Source organism: Pungitius pungitius, chromosome 9 (assembly GCF_949316345.1).
Source record: "Pungitius pungitius chromosome 9, fPunPun2.1, whole genome shotgun sequence".
Taxonomy (NCBI): Eukaryota; Metazoa; Chordata; class Actinopteri; order Perciformes; family Gasterosteidae; genus Pungitius; species Pungitius pungitius.
The window spans coordinates 14,248,990-14,269,518 of record NC_084908.1 but is presented as its reverse complement, the minus strand read 5'-3'; the positions used below and the strand labels follow the sequence as shown (position 1 = coordinate 14,269,518).

The 20,529-nt window shown below is 41.9% G+C and overlaps 1 protein-coding gene across 1 annotated transcript; it reads left to right on the top strand.

The window, feature by feature from the left end:
• The first annotated feature begins 8,861 nt into the window (after positions 1–8,861).
• On the top strand, positions 8,862–20,231 carry LOC119218226 (uncharacterized protein C4orf54 homolog). Its single transcript, XM_037472489.2, has 2 exons — positions 8,862–13,174; positions 15,864–20,231. Exon 1 carries the CDS (start codon positions 8,906–8,908, stop codon positions 13,148–13,150), a length of 4,245 nt encoding a protein of 1,414 aa, XP_037328386.2. The 5' UTR covers positions 8,862–8,905; the 3' UTR covers positions 13,151–13,174; positions 15,864–20,231.
• The last annotated feature ends 298 nt before the right edge of the window (positions 20,232–20,529 follow it).

The following is a 20,529-nucleotide window of genomic DNA, read 5'->3' as shown; positions in this document are numbered from 1 at the left end:
TTGTGTCTGCGATGGGACTCAATCGGCTCATCAGCTGCGCGAGGGTGGTTATTTGCAGCCGGGCGTCTTGCAGCTGGTTGCTGAGGTGTGCGTGCTGTGTCACTCCTGAGGGGACACAAAGCAGGGACATTCAGAAAGGGGACGGACACAGCGACGCCAGTAAGAGCAATAAATGAAGCAAAGACTCACCACCAGCAAACAGAAGCAGGAGGAGGAAATACATGATCTTTGTTCTCCAGTCCTGTTTGAGTCCCGTCGTCTTCAGGATGATTTTGAACCTTTTTTTTGTCTTTTTGAGGTTGTTTTGTTCACCCCTGACTTCCTGGTTTGGGTTTCGTTGACCCCTGGGGTTGAGATACCTGAAGATCCTTTTGAAGATTGAGTCTTTCTGCAGTGGTGACTCCTGCAGATGTTCCTGGGTCACCGGGGGAGGTCGACCCCAGGGGTTGAGATACCTGAAGATCCTAAAAGATGTGCAGGACGTTAGCGCCGACTCGTTCATTGGTGGAGAACACACAATACTAATGTACCTTTGCAGCAAGCCGGGAGCAGCTTGTGGTGCCTTCTTGGTCTTCAGGTGGGTTGAGTCTTTCTGCAGTGGTGACTCCTGCAGATGTCCCTGGGTCACCGGGGGAGGTTTACCCCAGGAGTTGAGATACCTGAAGATCCTAAAAGATGTGCAGGACGTTAGCGGCGACTCATTCATTGGTGGAGAACACACAATACTAACGTACCTTTGCAGCAAGCCGGGAGCAGCTTGTGGTGCCTTCTTGGTCTTCAGGTGGGTTGAGTCTTTCTGCAGTGGTGACTCCTGCAGATGTTCCTGGGTCACCGGGGGAGGTTGACCCCAGGGGTTGAGATACGTGAAGATCCTAAAAGATGTGCAGGACGTTAGCGGCGACTCGTTCATTGGTGGAGAACACACAATACTAACGTACCTTTGCAGCAAGCCGGGAGCAGCTTGTGGTGCCTTCTTGGTCTCCGGGTTTGTGTCCGGGTGGGTTGAGTCTTCCTGCAGTGGTGACTCCTGCAGATGTTCTCGGTTCAACGTGGGAGGTGGACCCCAGGTGTTGATATACATGAAGATCCTAAAAGATGTGCAGGACATTAGCGGTGACTCGTTCATTGGTGGAAAACACACAATACTAACGTACCTTTGCAGCAAGCAGGGAGGAGCTTGCGGTGCCTCCTCGGTGCAGGGTCCTCTGATGAAGGCGTCGCTTAGTATTTCCATTTCTGGAAAAAGGTGTAAAATACAAAGGGGCGAATCATCAGCAACACACATTGATAGGAATAGACACGTTAGCTTGGATGTTGTGTATTGTCACCATGAACAATAAAGTGAAGGAATTAATGAGAGCCAGAAAATACAATAAACAGCATATTTGTCCTCCTTATCAGTGAGCCAATATACACATAGAAGGTCTATTAAACTATAAAACAATAAAAACTGAAATTAGATTCAGGTTTTGACATTTTTGTCAAATCAAGGCTTGAAGCGTTTTAAATGTTTAGATGAAAGGTTTAAAGTCTGCAGCTTTGCTGGTAACTCACTTGTTTCTTCTTTGTGAAAAGGAGAATGGTTGGAAATCGGGGAGCTCGGGTCAATGTGGCCGCTGCTATCGGTTGACTGAGCTGAAATGATCGATTCTTGTGGGAGTTTGGTTTATAGGCGCCGAAGATTCCACCAGAGAATCTGAGGTGAGTTCCACGGAATTCTACCATTATTCTACAGAACATTCCACGATTCCACATGCAAATCAGGTTTAGAACACAGGAATGTGGCTCCTGCCACTGTCTTGACTGACTGTATGAACAACTTAATTAACAATTTACAAGTGTATCACTTGCCCAGTAATAACAAGTTAATTTCTGAAAATGAACTGATTTGTAAAAATGTTTTTACAAGAAAATGTATAATTCACAAAATATGCAGACTGAGGTTTTCACACTTAAAATGACAAAAAATCCACACAAAGTACAGATCTTTAACAGGATCCTTTTACGTAATAACATAAAATCAAAAAATAAATCTGAGAAGTACTAACGTGTATTTAGTTTTACATTTGCAATACAATACTCTGTCTTTCACAGAATGACGTATAAATACTAAAGTCTTTTTTAGACTGCAGTAAAGTGTCCAATCGCCTCCACGTTTAACCTTTGAAAGATCTGAGAATCAACTCCATCCTTAGTCATTGATACGTATATATTCTGCATTATCAATACACTCTTATCAGACTCACGCTCTCAATGACTGCTTTTGACATCCTTTATTATAGTTTTAATGTATTATAATTAGAGTATAGAGAGAATGGAAAAATAATGTTTTTGTCATTTCATTTTTAAGCTTGTTGAAAAAAATATAAGATCTTGATCATGATATGGTTCAGGAAAGAGTCTCCTTATATTAGCATCTCAAGCAAATTATAGCTTTTTTTACATATTCATGCGTACACACAGAACTTCATCAGAACGACTACTGATGATAAAGTGGGTTTTCTTTTCATTGTGTATCTGATCAGATATTTGATGTAAACATAATCAAGCCTAACAAACCTATCCTGTTAATCCCCATTTTTGTTTTGCTCTAAAAAGTCGCCAAAATGAACATCAATGCTGGCCTTTCACAATAAGATATCCTGCCTCCAACACCTCCAAATAGTGCAATAAAAGCTCTCTACAAGTCGGAAGAAGCTGCATTAACTATATTTATTACGGAATCAAACAAATAATCACACAATTTACAACAATCTGGATGTATTTAGCTGTCAGAAAATAATGGGGAACACCTGTGGGTGTGACCTGGTGTGTAAACATGTTACTGGTTAAGAAATAAGGAGCCCTGACACCCCATGAATGTAGAATCATTCAGTTTCATCTAATCAAGCTTAAAGAGAGCAGAGAAGATGACTACAGCAGAAGGTTGTTTCGTGACTTTATCACGTGATACCCTATGCGTAATGGATCATCATGACTCGAATAGCACAGAAAGTCCCCTGAAGAGGGCAATGCATTGACACGTAATCTAGACTGGAGGCAATATATGAATTAAGAATGATTCAAATGTTTTCCTCTAAGTGATACCTATTATTAGTGTTGCAGTTCGTTTTAATTGGGATAGACATAACCAAAGAGCTTTGCACTGGAGCAACAGCTGCAGGAGCACACGCATGCAGTTACATGGTCCAACCACTAGAGGGTAGTGGTGGTTTACCAAAACGCAGGTCTGAAAATAATCCTGGTTAACTAAATTGAAAGTAATCCAGTGGCTTGACTGGTGTTTCCAGGAACAGGGCCGCAGTCATTTTCCTTCTTTCTCTTAACCTCCCTCCCCCACAAGGTATTTGCAGTATCTGTGCTATTATAACTGTCGAATTAGTGATACATTGTGGCTTTACAACATAATACATATATAATGTAACATATTTTTTTTAACAAAGAATAACAAGTACAAACCAATAAATAATAAAGGTTTTTTATTGAATTGTGTGAAAACAAATTATGAAGACACAGTGGGACACACTTTGTTTCACTAGATACTAGTTTTGGCATCCACAATGCTTTATTGGTACGGATATGACCCATATAACCTTACCTTTGAAGTCCTCATACTACCATGATTCTTAGAAAGACGTATTCACTGCACAATAGGGTTGTTAGTTGTTGCAGCAGGTCCTAACAAGGTGCTGACCTTTGCCGGACGACTAGTAGTTTATGAGCGTGAGTGAAACCAAATACCCATTGCCAGAAGGGGGCAACCGTACATGTCTGCCATCGCTGGCATTGCTCATGAAAGCTCTGCGTCTAGCATTGCTGTTTTTAGGCTAGAGTGTCTGTGAAACACTCGGGACACGTGCAAACTGAAACCAGAAGACGCTACAGCAAGCTCTTTGCTATTTCTTTCTAGACAAGCATCACTACAATGTGCATTTTGCCCGTGTTCTGGATGTCTGTGATACTTTATGAACTTGGTTTTGTGTCAAATGAAACAGGACTACTTGGATGGAAACACGCCCCTGGATTCTTGGCCGTAGTTCTGAAAGTTTTGGGCTCCATACAACACCTCCTTGCTGGATATTTTTGATTTGGGACTATCACTGTTACTTATTTTTTATTACTGTATCAGTCCTCTACCAACATTCAGATGGCAACCCGATCAGAGTCACACATCTCATCTGCTCCTCTATTTCAGAAACTTCAGATGATTTCTATGACATTAATATTTCTCAAACAGGTGAAGGCAATATTCCTGAACATTTCAAGTCTGTCTAAAGCAAATTCACAGGTTTATTCTCGTTCAATATGTCAATCTACAGATCTTCATCTGCTTAAGACTTGCTCGCTTTTATACCTTCAGTAGTTTCAGTCATTACTATGAATATTATTAAGTTTGTTCAGTTAGGCCCACGCTTACTGTCACATACACACACACTGATACAAAACCCTGATACAAATACTGTATTCACACACTGATTTAAATTCATTTTTATATATACTGGGATTTGTAAACATATCTTATTAAGGAAAATATGCAAAATTGCAATATTTCATTATGATGAATTTGTGGCATTCTTTTCAGTGTTTCATTATATAAATGAATATAAATGTAATAAAATAAAAAACAAAGAAACTAAACTGAAAATATAATTTATAAATATGAAACTATTTTACCGTATTGCATAAAATGCAAATATAAAGAAGTAAATAATAATAATAGTGTTGGTTTGTTAGTATAACAACAATAATGGTAGGTGCAGTAACAGTAGTTAACTTGTAGACACATTTAGCAACATTACTTGTGTAGGATTTCTAGTCACTTAAGTGCTATCCGATAGTTGTCCTGTGATTTTTTTGGAACATATAAATAAATCTAGTTCACTTAACATGAAACCGTATTGCAGGATCTCGTCTTATGTATTTGTAGGAATAGTCTGCGCCTTTAAATGGGTGATATTTAAACACATTTAAACACTTATTTAGCCTTCCGTAAGTGTATTGTCATTATCGGGTTTAGGTTAACGCTCTAATCCCTTGCATCCAGTAAACCAGCTCACACATGACACTTTCACATCCGAAAACGACCTTTAACCCTTTGAACCATGAAACCTTTGAGGGTCAGGAGGGGAGACCTAGAGAAGTGCGCTGTCTGGCTGCTGGTGACTGCTTCACAGCAGGTGGTCAAGCTCTCAAACCTCTCCAGTTCCCACTCAGAAGCTGCAGAAGGCCCACGGAGTCGATATCACAGAGTGTAAGAACACTTCTAGTTGGCCTGACCCTGCAGAACACAAACGTATCAAACAAGGATTATGAATATTCGAAAAGTCTGTGTTCACAGTATATTGAGCCATCAGTCAATACAAATTGAGTTTGTATTCACATACAGTTTTGACATGACAATTCTTTAAGATTTTTCACATTATTGTCTATACATTTAGATATTTCAGCTTATTCCGAATCCTTATTGAAGCTACAATATATGCTAGTGTATATGAGGTCTTCAAACTGAAGATAACATCATGATTTGTATGGCTATATCATTCCAACAAATAGAAATATTATATACATCTCTGTGTCATTTTAGAGTATTGTAGTTTTGACACTCAGACCATTGATAGTTTTTCACTTCTTTAAAAACAAGAAAATTAGACAGCTTTTGTAATTCTCGTGATTATATTAACTATTTCATCATTACACAAACATCATTTCTGGGGGACAGGGATGTATCTTTCATCTGCTACTTTAATAATTACTGTTTCAATTTTGTTATGAATTACAGAGACGAAGATGTCTGGTCGGCTACAATTTTTAAAGCTAAATACCGTAGATATCTGGTACTTCTGCAGCCTTTGTGCACACAGTTCTCAAACATTTTGAAGCAGCCTCTATAGACCGAAGATCAAGCAGATGAACAACTGTCTGACCAACGCTTACCAACTTTGAAACTCTGTCACTGTAAAATCAACACTTGTTAACGCTGTGTTCAACCCATCCTTCACACTCAAAGGGTTATTTTTAGCACAGGTATATATTCTGAATTCTGTAACAACACCTGATGTGTTTAAGGGTGGTCGCGGGGATTGAGATGGTCTTCACGCGCAGCGTTGATAAATGGTGCCCATGATTTAACACCTGCTGTTTTAATGTAGCCTCTGTAAGAAACTGATCTCAACATGCTTGCGTGACTGAGTGGCGTCCCCATTTTAAATAGCTGCCTAAATTTATCAGCTTTCTAGAGGTCAGTTCAACCTGCATGTGTGTGTCCATGTTTTGGAATTAGAAGTGAAAATCAAATCTTCGATAGATCTCACTTTGAGGGAATACAGAACTTTTTATTATGAAAGTATATCCACTTATATTATGTATTAAGCAGGCTGTTGTACAATAAATCCAGTACATGTTAATTGTGGAATTATAATTTATTTTAATTTCCACTGTCAATATTAAGTAAGAAGAGTAACAGTAAACTGAATAAAACATAATGGTAACAAAATGTCACACTCGGGCTGGGGCAGGATGCAGTGAGGACTCAGGCGCAGAGTTTCTCGATCCAAGTGCTCTTTATTGTAGACAAACCAAAGACGTGCTCCAACGACGAGGGACATATAGACAATGACGCGACAAAGGACAACAGGCACACAGGGCTTAAATACACAAGGGAGGTGCAGGTGATTGGACACAGGTGGAGACAATCACGCAATCACAAGACAAGGCAGGAAGTGAAGTTAACCCAGGACCACAAGAGACATGAAACTTCAAACTAAAACAGGAAGCGAGGCCAAACCGTGACACAAAAGTTAGTTTAATGCTCTTTGTCTTTGTAAGACAGCAGAGTCACACATATAAGTCATGACTGAGCAATACAGTTATGTAAAAGTACTCATCATAAATAACATTATAGTAAAGTATTATAAGCTAATTGTACAAAAGTTCTCAACATGACCCTTTTCTGAGTGAGTATAGTATATTGGTATTATTGACAATATTTAAGAAACATTTTACTGCTGTAACTAGTTTTAACTACATTATATATAAGAATCTATGAGTTGAGCCCCTGTGAAAGGGTCTCAAGATGAATCTGAGAGGTCGAGAGATGATTGATGGGAGAAGAAAGAACAAAAAAGATGTACTGCTTTATATTTATTTTTCATTAACTTCTCTTTAATGTTTGCATTTTTTGTGATTTTTTTTCAAGAAGTCTAGAGAAGACGCTGCCTTTTTGCCAAACAATTTCTATTATTGTAAGAGTATCACATTTTAACAGAAAATCTAAAGTAGAAAGTATTATTGCTCTCTGAAAAGTGGGCTGTAAGTATTAAATATGCCATACAACACAGAGGTCAAGTACCTCATTGTTGTACTAACGTTGATTAGTTGTGCCAGAAATTTGAGTACTACTATCATCAAACCACATCAATAATAGGTGAGGTAAAAGTGGCATTTGGGGTTGACAAAGGCCTCATACTGGTGGCCTTTGTCCTTGATATTGCTGTCAGTGTACCCTCCACATAGAGCAACTGTTGGCCTGACCCCTCCCAGCTGCATACCACCAATCTGGGGCCCGGTCCAGAAACAACACTTGTGTCTTCGACACTTAGAAATAGCTCTAATGAATTGATCATTACTGAGCAAAGTTATGCAGCTTTGTCAACAATAGCGACATTAACAAAAATTATTATCAAACAATCAGGCATTTACTCACTTATGGCCCGTTAATACTTCGGGGGAGGGGCAAAAAGTTCTCGACAGATTAGACACGACTCTCGAACTACATTTCCACATGACTAGATGAACTTGTAGTAAATTCTTTTAGCTGACTGGCACCAGCTGGCGGGGAATATTTTTCTACATCGAGACAACTGTTTGAGCGAGAAGGATCAGCACTGATGGTATTCTCCGCTTCGCAAATATTATTAGTGCCAATATTATTAGTGCCAATATTAAGTATAGAATATTGTAAATAGGCTATTTATTCCCGCGTTCTTGCACCTTAAAATCCCTGGCTCGCAATACAGTAACAATTTGACCTCTGTGTATATGTCCTTGGCCCCATGTAAGAGAACAAGAGGGGAACGCGTTAAGTCAACATGTGAGAGCTAAAGATCTGTAAAATGGACACTGGATGAAAGTAATCAATATATATATATATATATATATATATATATATATATATATATATATATATATATCCTTCATAACCTGACTTATGTAATAAACGTTCTTCTTCAAAACATGGTGACACATTTTTACAGTATTACAGCTTTTTACAGTATATTCTGATTCATTTAATGACAGTAAGAGATATTCAAACCTCTCTCGGTACAAGCCTTTGACTCTAATATGCCAACAGAAATAAAAAAGTACTTTCAAAACGGTATTTTGAACACTGCTCCAATATCAAGATTATTTTTGGGTGAAGTGTGCGTAAATTCGCCAATTTCTGGTGCAGTAATGCCTCATTTAAACGAAAAAAAACGTCTGAATCAGCTAGGAAAGTTCCATGCCGATGTATAATAAGGAAATGTTTTATATTCACCCTGGGTGTCCCCTGTGTTGTGCTGCAAACTCGTAGCGATTCCAGTGTCTCAGAACAATTACTTGAGCAATTCAGAGAACCTCGCGGAGGGGAGCTGTTCTTCCGTGAAAGGTGCTGAATCTTGGCACTTTTTGGAGTTTGGTTTCACGAGGTCTCGTGCCCTTATATACAAATTACAACATGTCTGATTGTAAAGTTTTCCTTCGGACTCCCCACCTATCGCTCTCTCTCTCTCCCCCCCCCCCCCCCCCCCCCCCCCCCCCGACTCGGCGCTCTCCGCCCTCCTCGTCCACCAGCCTGCAGAGTTTCCGTCCTGTGTCGGGATAACATCGTAAACGAGGACCACCTGACGGAGGAAGACTGGACTCAATGGAAGCAGCGCAGGAAACTCTCACTTACCCAGCTGACACCTTACTTCACAGGAAGCTGCTCCCGGAGAACACGCGTAAGGACAAGGCGCACAGTGAGGACCACGCCACCGAGACAACAAACGACGAATCCAACTATGTGGACCTGGACATGAAACCCAACAACGGCGCAACAACGGTGAAAGTGACTTTCGCCGGCGAGGGGAACCAGCTGCCTGTTATCAAATGCAACACGTCCAAGCAGGGAGAGTGCGGCGAGGAGAGTGTAATCTCTACAGGGGATTGTCTCGAAGAGCAGCTAGAGGACACGCGGGGCACCTTCCCCGCGCCGGTTTTGGGAGAGCCGCCGTTGGAAACTCTGACCAAACTTCCCGGCTCCGATCGTGACTCGGACAGCGAGGAGCGACGCCGGGCTGAGCTCGACTGCGGGGAACACGTGTGCAGTGAGAATGACGAGCTCCAGTACACGGACATGTATCTGAACAGCAAGGCGGAATCGGACGACGGCGCCAGTGCCGTGATGTCCGACCACTGCGGCTCCGACACCGTTGAGGACGAATCCCACTACATCACGACGCACGAAATCCAGCTGACCGAGCTCGACCACGACGTGGATTACGACGTGGGGCGAGGCACCGGTTGGGATTTTGAAGACGACAACCTGGTTTTTTCCTTTGTGGATTACGCTTCTTTTGAGAGCAACGAGACGCAGGGGAGGACTTTGATTCTGAGGGGCCGGGGCCAGGCGAAGGTGCAGGCGAATCCGCGTGGAGAAGTCGTCACCACCGAGCTGGAGGATAGTGATCTTTGCGACTCGGACAAATGCGCCAGCTCAGATGAAAGCCTGTGCAAAAACCACCGAGGAGACACTAATGCAGGGAAAATTCACGTATCAATAAAGACATCCTCCAGAGCGGTGAACAACACGATCAGTACCTCCGACAACAGCGCAAATGGGTACACAAAACACTTCGGAGACGGGAGCCATTTCTCTTTTGTGAGCTCTGGCTCCAGAATGGGGCCCCTCGGCGACAGAGCCCAATATTTCATCCCCGCTCCGGGCCGTCAGCACCTTGCATCCAAACTGAGACGGAAAGATATTAATGAGTATTCCAGCGGAGCGTCCAGCTCCATCAGTGAGCTGGACGACGCTGACAAAGAGGTGCGTAATTTGACCGCCAAGTCTTTCCGGAGCTTGGCATGCCCATACTTCGATGCCATTAATCTCAGCACCTCTAGTGAGTCTTCTATGTCGGAATATGGAATGAATAACTGGTCGGCCTATGTGGACTTGAAATATGGGAACATATCTCAGGGAAGAGAGGGAAGTGTAATAGAGACTTCAAGCTCAACACTGGAAATGAATCGGACTGTGGATGGCAAGAGGAATGGTAGGTCAATTACCGGTATGAACGTTCCGCAAACTAAAATGTACGCATTGAACAAGAGTACAACGTCTGAACAATCATCATCATCTACCAAAAAGATACAACTTAACGATCCCGATCAGCCGAAGCAGCGGGGGGTCACCTTGAATTTCCGGTGTAACGTTGAAGCGCCTGAAGGCGCCAGACTTCCGAATTGCTCCAAGAAAGCCCGATCCAATGAGCTAACTGGGACTGTCTTGGCCAGGTCAGGGTGTGAGATGCGATATATTAACTCAGATTGCACGGGGGGTACACACAAAAGAGCCGTTTTTGCATCAAGTCTTTTAAAAAATGTGATTTCCAAAAAAATGCAGTTTGAACAGGAGCGCAAAATGGAGAGGGGTGAAAAGTGTGACGCCTACCCGGCATTGTCCTCGAGTTTTCAATGTAAAGATCACGACGGGGTAAAAGACAGGGGGCAAGGAATAGGCTTACAGAGGCAGACATCAGAATCAGGCTCATGTTTTACTGTTAACTCTGCTGATGATCAATATCTGGAGGGCAGCAGAACCAGCTCCTGTGAGCCTGCAGAGGAGCATCAAATCTACAAAGCACCAGATGATCTAGGAAAGGGGAAGCACAAGCCTCCAATGTCTTCCCTCGGCCACAGCCAAAATAGTGCATTTGATTCACTGAAGGAAGAAGAGCCCAAATCCACACCTTTAACCGGCACACAAACAAAACAAAAGGGATTAGACACGAGCAGCATGCTGACGAAACTGCTGTTTGTCCCAACCTGCCAGCTCCTTTCGAAAGAGAAGGACTGTCGAGAAGACGTGCCAATCCATGCACCAGCCACGGGGGCACCTGCCGGCACACAAAAGTGTGAAAAAGAGTTGAAAACAGGCAACAATGGAATCATCGACAAAGAGGAAAATGAGAAAGGGGGTAAACCCCCGGGGATAAAAATATGCTTGAGGAGTGTGAAGGAAAATAAAGGCTGTACACTGAATATTGCCAACCTGTTAACCCCTAAAATAAGTTTAAACACCGGGAACACATTCAAGGTAGCAGATGATGCCAGATGCCACGCTGCAGATAAAATCCCAAACTTCACTGTTAGGGACATAAGAGATACCAAATGCAAGTTTCAAACACCAATATATCAAGTCAGAGATGTCCGTAAACTGGTAAAGAGTTCATACCGATTTGTTTCCCTGGATAACAGTGAGGGTAAATGTTCCACAGCCGCTGAAAAGCTCGAGGTCACAAAGGCCCCGACGAAGCATGTGCTTCCGTCTCCTATTGTGATTAAGTGTCACTCTGTAAAAACCAATGTTAAGCAACAGGCCGCTGAGGCAGTCGCCTCATCTGAAAGCGCTCAAAGTGAAAATACCCCCCCGCACGGCGCGGCCAGCAGAGTGCCGCTCGTTGCATCAAAGCAGCAGCACCCCGACCAGTCAGATGTTCAGCCAAATATCGAAGCCAAATTAACCAAACAGAGGCAGGAAAGGTTTGCATGTGAGACTTCTGAGAGGAGAAATGAGCCCAAAATACCAAAACAGGCGGCTTTAGAGAAGCTTAAAGCTGCAGTCAAAACAATGGAGCAGCTTTATGTTTTCGATCGAAACGAATGGAAGCGTAAAAGCCAAGCTCCGCAACCCATTACAGACAGCCACGTGTTATCGCTTATCGCCAGGGAGGAGCAGGGCGCCGAGGAGCTGGAGGCAACAAACACGGACAGGTTTCCTCAGCCACAAGATGCTAAAGCTCTGAGTATTATACGCGTTCCGTACGACGATGACACGTTTCAAACGCAATCACAGCAAAGTAAAACGTTTAGTAACAAACGCGTGCTTCATTTTGGCAACAGGGAATGTGTCAGCATGGGCTCCGTCAGCGATCCTTTTGGCCAAAACCCCTCGCTGCAAACATCGGCGACTATGAAAAGCTTCAGAACACCCGCAGCTCCACTGTCGGTGAAAATAGCGCCTCCGAACGAAGGCCAGGTGGAGCAGGGAAAGGTCAAAATGATTCCCGCTAATCCCACTGTTGCACAGGCCTGCTCAGACTCGGGGAACTACTTAACCATACCGGGGTACACGAATGAAGTCAAACTGCTTCATCAAGATCTCGTTACCAGGGAGGTGAGTTCAAATGTTAGCGAGATCCAAACAGGCGTCAGGAGGACGCCTGAGCGGGAGACGTCTCCGTTAGTCCCGGAGTACCCGGCTTCAAGCATCTACCATCAGACACAGCAGCAGGTGGTGTGTTTCTCTCCATCAGTCCCGAATGTGTCACCTACACCTTCTGCACAAACACAGCGCAAGATGCTTTTAGACCCCACCACGGGACATTATTACCTGGTGGACACTCCTATCCAGCCAACCACAAAGAGACTATTTGACCCAGAGACGGGCCACTATGTGGATGTACCTATGTCCGGTTCTCCCGTGGCGCCCGTCACCCCCGTTCCTCTCTCGTTGTCCCCCCTGGCCCTGAGCCCAGCAGCGTATGCCCCCGCTTACGTGATCTACCCGGGCTTCATCCCCTCGCCCACTCTGCCGGCCCAGGCGGTGTTGTGTCATTCGCCGTGTCACTCCGAGGGTGCGGGTGCAGAAAAGGTAAAAAAGGCCAAAAGTCCCAAGCTGGACACCAGTGCAACAGGTGCAGAGAGCGCGTATTACAGTGCGACAGGTGAGGCAACACAAGGGCCTCTGCAGCTTCCTGTCAGTTTGGGACATGTGGCCGCCCGAGGGGGTGCAGCGAGCTCTGACAGGAAGCCGCTCATCAGCATCACAACGCAACAAGGGCCAAGAATCATCGCACCGCCTTCCTTCGACGGCACAACAATGAGCTTTGTGGTGGAGCATCGGTGACCAAGGAAACATCTCGTCGTACATGTGAGTCAGCACATCTCCCCATCACTCCTACAACTCCTTTTCTTTCTGTCTGAATGGAAATGTGTTTTTATTTATTCCATTCCAATAAATTTGATTGAATCCAGGTAAAATATCTATAGCAGTGTTCTTTTGACATGCCGCATCAATGAATACATTAAAACTAGCATTGCTATTTAAAAATGACATTAAATACGCAGGTAGGGGAGTAATTTGATGATTCAACATTGTTACTAATCATGGAACTTCCTTTTGACATACTACACTGGAGTAAAGTGTGCAGAAGAATGTTTTGTAAACACTTCTACTACATTCAAATTGAAATTAAATAATTATTGGTGGCGCTCTGATTTCAAATGGAGAATCCCCAACAGTGATACACGTTGTCTTCAAAGCTACATTTAATATTAGGTCAACAGAAGAAAATGTACTTGATTGCGTTTTTCCAGGGAATGGCATAGCAGAAAAGCATGACAGTGTTAGGGTCGGACAGAGATGACAACGGTTCCCGAGTAACACAACTCTTTGCTCCATTACCGATGCTGGACCATGTGCTCTCACAGCAGAGCAGTGCAACACTCGTCGTTGTCATGTCACCCTGTGTAAGAGGTCCTGATGTTCGCCGTATGTTTTTCTCAGTCCAGCTCGGCTGCGTGGGCAGAAGCATGTCAGTGTTAATAGACATGCAGTAGCTTCATGACAGGTAACATGACTCCGCTGGGCATGCTGGGTTTTTTAGGCCTCGCTCCGCAAGTCGGTTGAGTTCCCTTTTCTCCACATTACACATCGTCGGGCTATTTTGATAGCTTGAGACGAGTTTGTTTACATGGTTTATTCTTAGGGCTGGAAAGTGACACAGGAAAGAATTCCAGTCAGAGAAACCTTACAACCAGTTATTCTCATTCAGTGTCAGAAATGCTTTACAGTTCATTATAATGTCTTAGTTTCTCGTTTGTTACATTTCAATGGAATAGATCTAATTTGCATAATTGCAATGCACTTGAAATAAAAAAATAGCACACAATTTAGTGTCAGATGATAAAAAACACAACAATGTGTGCACCATGGTCACATCGCAGACGCATCACATCCATCTGCTCTAGCTTGAGCTTTGTGTCGACCATAGACTGTGATTTCAACCCTAGCTGGGATTTGGGCTTGATGCAAGCTTGTTAGCCGGCGATGCGTACAAGCATTTGCACATGCCACATTTTCCAAGCTAGCTTCAGTATATACCACATCAAAATATCATCTAATTTAGTTGTCAAATGTAGGCTAAGTAAATGAAATGGTAACATTATGTTTAAATATCCATTCACAACTAGTATTCTGCATGTATAGTGCAACTTGAAACTTCAAGGTTGATGTAAAAAACATTACAAATGTCATTAATTAGTGAGTGCATGTAGAAATTGACACGATTATTAAATACATGTACTTTTCCAAAAAATAAAAAAAACATTAAGTGGTTTTATAAACCGTGAGAAAGAAAAGAAGAGGTGCAGTGGAGATAGGGAATCAATCCAATGGACAAAGGTCCCAGAATAATTTTATTGAGAGGTTAGCATTACATCTTCTGTCTGTGTTAGTGGCCATTGTTTGACTATGTTGTATCAGTTGACAGCATAATTAAGGCAGCAATATATAATAAGTGAGGGTAAATAAATAAATCTGACTTGAAATGATGAATAATGGGCTCAATTCTCCTGCCTCCTAATTTGCTACCAAGTAGACATTTTTGAGAAGGTCTGACAGGAGACAACTTTGTTTAATGCATTGAGTTGATTATTAACACATAAATTAGGTTGAACTACATAATGAAAAGTATTTCATTACATTTATATTATTTATTAATACAGTAATTCCATTTGTTGTCACACTGTTGAATGCTTTACCTGCCCCCCTCAAAAAAAAAAGTTTCTTATTCACTCAAATAGACTAGTCACAGTCCATTCCCAGCTAACGTATCAGAGCAATAATACAACTGCATGAGCGGATACATATCAGCTTGGTGCGTGTCAGGCAGGGGCCTAGCGTGGGGTTGAGTAGTGGTGTGAAGGGGAACACAGGGTGTGTGAGAGTGTGTGAGTGTATGTGAGTGTGAGTGTGGGTGTGTGTGTGTGTGTGTGTGTGTGTGTGTGGTGTGTGTTTGTAACGTGTGGTGGTGGAGGGCTCGTGTGCTCCAGGGGGACGTGGGGCATGGCTTGGATAGTGATGCAGGAGGAAAAGGTCAGGCAACGTAAAGTATTTGTTGTGCTGATGCAGAAGACAGCTGCTCGGAGAGATCAGATGCGGCTGCAGCTCCAGCTTGGAAGCGAGTCTTAAGGGGCTGAGAGGGGGTCAACTTTTTATAGCCCCCCTCCCCCTCTGCTTTTTCCTAAACGGGGAGAAGGAGGTGGATAGCGCAGCTGACCTCCACCCGTCATACGTAAACAAATCGAGTGATGTGCCCTCGGCAATGATTTGGCTGATTCTGGTCAGCTGGTTCTGAACCAGAAACTACAGTAAGGAAAGTCACACTACAGAGACGTAAGCCCAAAACCATTTGACACGTGACTTGCGCTTTGGGACAACGATTTCTATCATAGCGTGGACCAAAACAAAATCCTTTTTTCCTCCTCATTTATCACACCTTATTTTCATAGTGTCCATCAGTGTGTAACACCCATTGTCTTCTTTTCTGTCACTCTAGACATCTCCACCGGAGAACGTGCCTTCATTCGCCCCTCTTGCAGTTTTCAACCCTCCCACCTGCCATCTACTCCCCAGGACAAAGTTCCACCACCAACGATTTTATCCCCACTCTGTTGTGTTGTTTATCTTTGCAGAAGACCTTACTGTTATATGTATGTATTGCAGCACTTTCTAGGGTAAACGCATTGTGCCACACCCTCTGGCCAATCCTTTGCCATGTTGCTATATGAATCTGCTTTGTAATACTTTCCATTCAGCTGCTGTCTAGAACTTTTGAAATTTGGTTTTGGCCCTGCGACATGTCTATTCAAAAGGAAACAAGGCAGGGCTTCTATTTCAACTCAGTGATTTATTATCAATCCAATGTTACCATGTCTTTAAAGCGAGACTTTGCAACTTTTGAACGGCTAAATCCTTCTTTTGCAAACGAAAAGTTGAACTCATAATGTCAGCCAACTTGACAGATATGCACCGTGTAACTGATATCACTAAGTCAGTTTGCTAGTATTATTTCTCTAGTTGTGCTGAAACTAAACTTTAGAATGTTAGTATAACAAGGGCGGCAAGGCTTCTGTGGTCCCAGATGCTTAAACTGTACGAGAAGAGTTTCAGGAGGCCATTTCAACGACTATTGGTAAGCCTCAAAGAGATTCTGCCAACCGTCAGATGGCGCTGGAGGGCGAGGGAAGGCTCGGCTCAGGCTGTTTTCAGATATATTCAAATATCAAAAAGAAAACCTTATACCATGTAACTGGAAAGACAACTCCAACTCGTTGACAAACCTCAGGTCCAGGAGAAAACCGGGCAAAATCCATCCTCGTTGTGGAACATTGGACTTGCTCTCTACCCTTGCAGAAACTCTTGGCCTCCCCCGCAAGTCTATTGATGTTGTGTGGATTTGGAGAAGCCTGCTGGCCATTGCCACTGGGGTATTGTATCTTGTATGGGTTAGAGAGGCAATTTGTACATGCGATTCCGTCCTGTTATGGCCTAAGTGAGCACTGATCGGTTCTTAACGGGCACTGGGCTTTGCCAGATTTTGGTCCACTTCAGTTTGTGATAGTCATGAGCACGGCCCAGATGTCAGTCGTTGGAGACCATGTTTCTCAACTGGAAAATGGTGGTTATTGCCCAAATTTAAAGATGATAGGTATATTGTACTCTTTCAAATCAGTGAAAATATGATGCAGTCTTATTGGCAGATGGGGTCCATGTCAGCAGTAATGCAGAAATAGAATCCGATTGTTGTGAAGACGAGTTAGATGCTCTCCAGTAAACAGTTGATCTACTTTTCAACCCTCACCTTTAGTCACTAGCTTTGGATAATCACCGATAGAATGAGATGACGAACTCAAATCACCAAACTTGCAGGGTGGTTGGGTTCAAAATTCTAGCAACATTAGCCTGCTGCCACCCTGAACCATACCCAGAACAGCTGTGAAAAATGGATGGTGTATGGGTGCACATCTGTAAAACAATAATCAAAACACATTGTAAGTCGCTTTGGATAAAAGCGTCAGCTAATTACATGTAATGTAATTGCATGTGTCATTCTCCTGTAGTTGATGCTTGTGGCCAGAGGGGTCACTGTTCTTCAAAAGTTACGCAGTCTTGCCTTAATTCACTCAATAAGATTATTACTCAAGGTGAAAACAATCTACAATATTTCCTGCTGTTTCCGGAAGACAGGGACCATTTGTCTGCATTGAATATTATAAATACATGCAGATTAGGAGGTAATGTTGAATCACCCCAACTTCAGCCACAGGATTAAAATTAAGATTACTGTATTTCAAAATAATATGTTTTTAAATATGTCCCACAGAAATGTTATATATATATATATATAAATATAAGACGTTGCTATTTATTATATTGCTACCCTCCATCAATAATGTTCCGCATTCACAATGACATTTCCATCTTTTTAAAGATGTTCTACTTAAAGTACTGTAGGTCTATGACTCACAACATGCTGCTAATACCTGCACAACTGAAATGCTGTATAAAGTAGTTCATGTTTATATTTTATTTAATAGCAAGTTCTGCATTTGCTACGTGAGAAGAAAAAAAGAAATCAGAGGAAGTGTACTTGAATCAGCATTTCCTAAGTACTGTTGGGGCCTAATGAGTCAGAGCCAGCAGGGACATTTACAAGATAACTTCCTCTGTGATGGTTTATTTTACACTTTTCTGTGTAATGAGATGAGAGTTAGTGCGCGCGCTTTGGAATTTTTCCATTTCCGTGGCAGTGAGTTATGTTCGGCAGTCCAGTATTCTGTGAGTGTACAACAAGGCGTCATGTTACTTCTCGTTAGACAGCAATGTACAGATTACATGTGTTGGGAGTGTCGCCACACTCACACACAGCAATGTCAGATTCTCTTTTTTTAACCCACTTGACCTCTTAGTTTAACACAATGTATGAATTTGAGTTTCATTGAATGGACATATCGACTGATGATATTCATGTGACTGCTTCCTGTGTAGAGAAGTTCAGAGGGTCATTTTTTCCTCTGTTTTGTTTCCTTTTGAATAAACTGCGTGGGGCATCATAGGTCTTTATGCTATACTTGACTCAGTTATACCAGCATCCCATGTAGACCTAAATCAAATTGTAGATTGCTATTTTCTAGCATGTTTCAAACCTAAAACCACATTAAAGGTATTTGGAGCTGCTGGTCAGTCTAAGTACTTTAATTCTGTAAAATAAATGTGATTATGCCTCTGTGAAAACAGACTTTATACAAATTGCTCTCTGAGTTGATTTCATTTCAAGTGATATAAATTCCCAAAACATAAGACACGGTTTGGCTCTTTTGAGCAAGTTGATGCTCGAGCATTTAATGCATTTCAGAAGACATTTGTACTTTAATATATACATTTAATTCAAAACACTTATTTATGATATACAACAACATTATTATAATAATTCTTTATAATTGATGAACACATGTTTCCTCGAGGTAGTTGTGCAAAGCAAACAATTATTTATTCAGCGATAATGAGTCGGACGTTTCCAAAGGAAAGGAAACTATGAACAAGGTAGAATTGAGAGGTATGATTTTCTATTCATAAAAAGATAAATAATATAAATTGTAAAACAGCTCTTCTAATGTTGTCAAAAACATATAAACCTTTCTCCCAAATGCCGTTCATTTGTTTCTTGAAAGACTTCTATCTATAAATAAAAATGCACTTAATGCACTTGGATTGCCACCCAGCAACCAATGACTGTAAAACATCGGTAAAAGAGTCCTATATGGACTTGTTCATTGTAAATGAATCATTCTTTATTTTTCCAGATGAAATATCGCCCAAAGATGCACTGTAAAATTGGTATATGTTTTATTTTAGAAATTATTCCACGTCCCTCAACAAACCTGCTGATTTTGAGGTTGAATGTATGAAACTGACAGTATCAAAGCTTGCTTTTGTTTGAGGAAAGAGGTTAAACGGAAGGTGAGATGGTCTGAGATAAGTGAATGTAAGTGAATGTTCAAAGAAAAGGGGCATATGTTTGAATAAAATGGCTTAAATGGCTGTACTGTGATATATGTATTTCATGCCTAATGTCAACTATGATGAAAAAAACAGAGGTCAGAATGACGGAGGAGAGACGCCTTGAAAGGAGATGTGAGTGCCGCGTTTCCACTTAGGAGCTTGAAAGTGATAAAATGAAGAATGAGTGTATTGTAGTCGCACAGCATTCACATGTTTGCAGTAGATTCAGAATCAAGCTACTGAACACGTATGTATCCATGAATTTAAATCACTTTAAGGTCAAGTTGTGGTTGAATGAAATGCATTTTCTGCTCTTTGTATCTTAAGTGACTCTTGAAAACAAATACTAATACAAGCATTAGTTGCAACATGCTATTTGTAAACCCCTTATAAAATGTAAATGTATAAGAAAATGGTACCAAAAACACAATACATTTTAAGACATTGAATTGTAAACATGTTATTGTGTTACCTTAAAGAACTAACGGCCTGACTGCAAAAACTGGTTAAAATAATAAACAACCTTCCTCCTTAAACATGTTTTTGTATTTTTACTTTTGTATTTATTTATTACTTCTCAACACAAGCAGCCACTTTCATTTTGTAATACTCTGTGCGACTTATTGGGACTTTATTTCCTTCTCTCTACCTGACATGATTATTGTGACTTTCTACAGCGTCCAATAAACTGTCTCCATTAAAAACCTGGAGGAAAAGTGAATCAAATTGATTTATGCCAACAGAAGAGCACTTGTGGCATCTGCCAGCGTGCAAGGTTGGCTTTCTGATGACACTGTAACATCACCCGGGCCGAGGCTTAAGTTCAACCTGACAGTTTGCTGCTGTGTTTACTCGGTTGCCGTGGACGCAGTGAGACTGGCAGACACTGGTTTACCCCCCAGCTGCTCTTGTGGTTTCTAAAGAATCTACATTAAGGCCCAGTTGTTGTGTTTGGATGCCAGCAGGGACTCTGATGTCACAGCTTCGACGCAGGAAAAGTCCAGATTTATTGCCTCACCTGGATCAACACGTGTGTCAGTCTGTTGTACATGTTTAGTCAATTTAACTGTTTTCATTTGCTAATGACCTTGAAGCTTTGAGGACTGCACCTTTAAAAAGACAAAAATAAATAAAAGTTCCACAGCTTAATTTTAAACCCG

Excerpts from the sequence above, each read along its gene's own strand:
- LOC119218226 (XM_037472489.2), top strand. The coding sequence starts at position 8,906 with ATGGAAGCAGCGCAGGAAACTCTCACTTACCCAGCTGACACCTTACTT.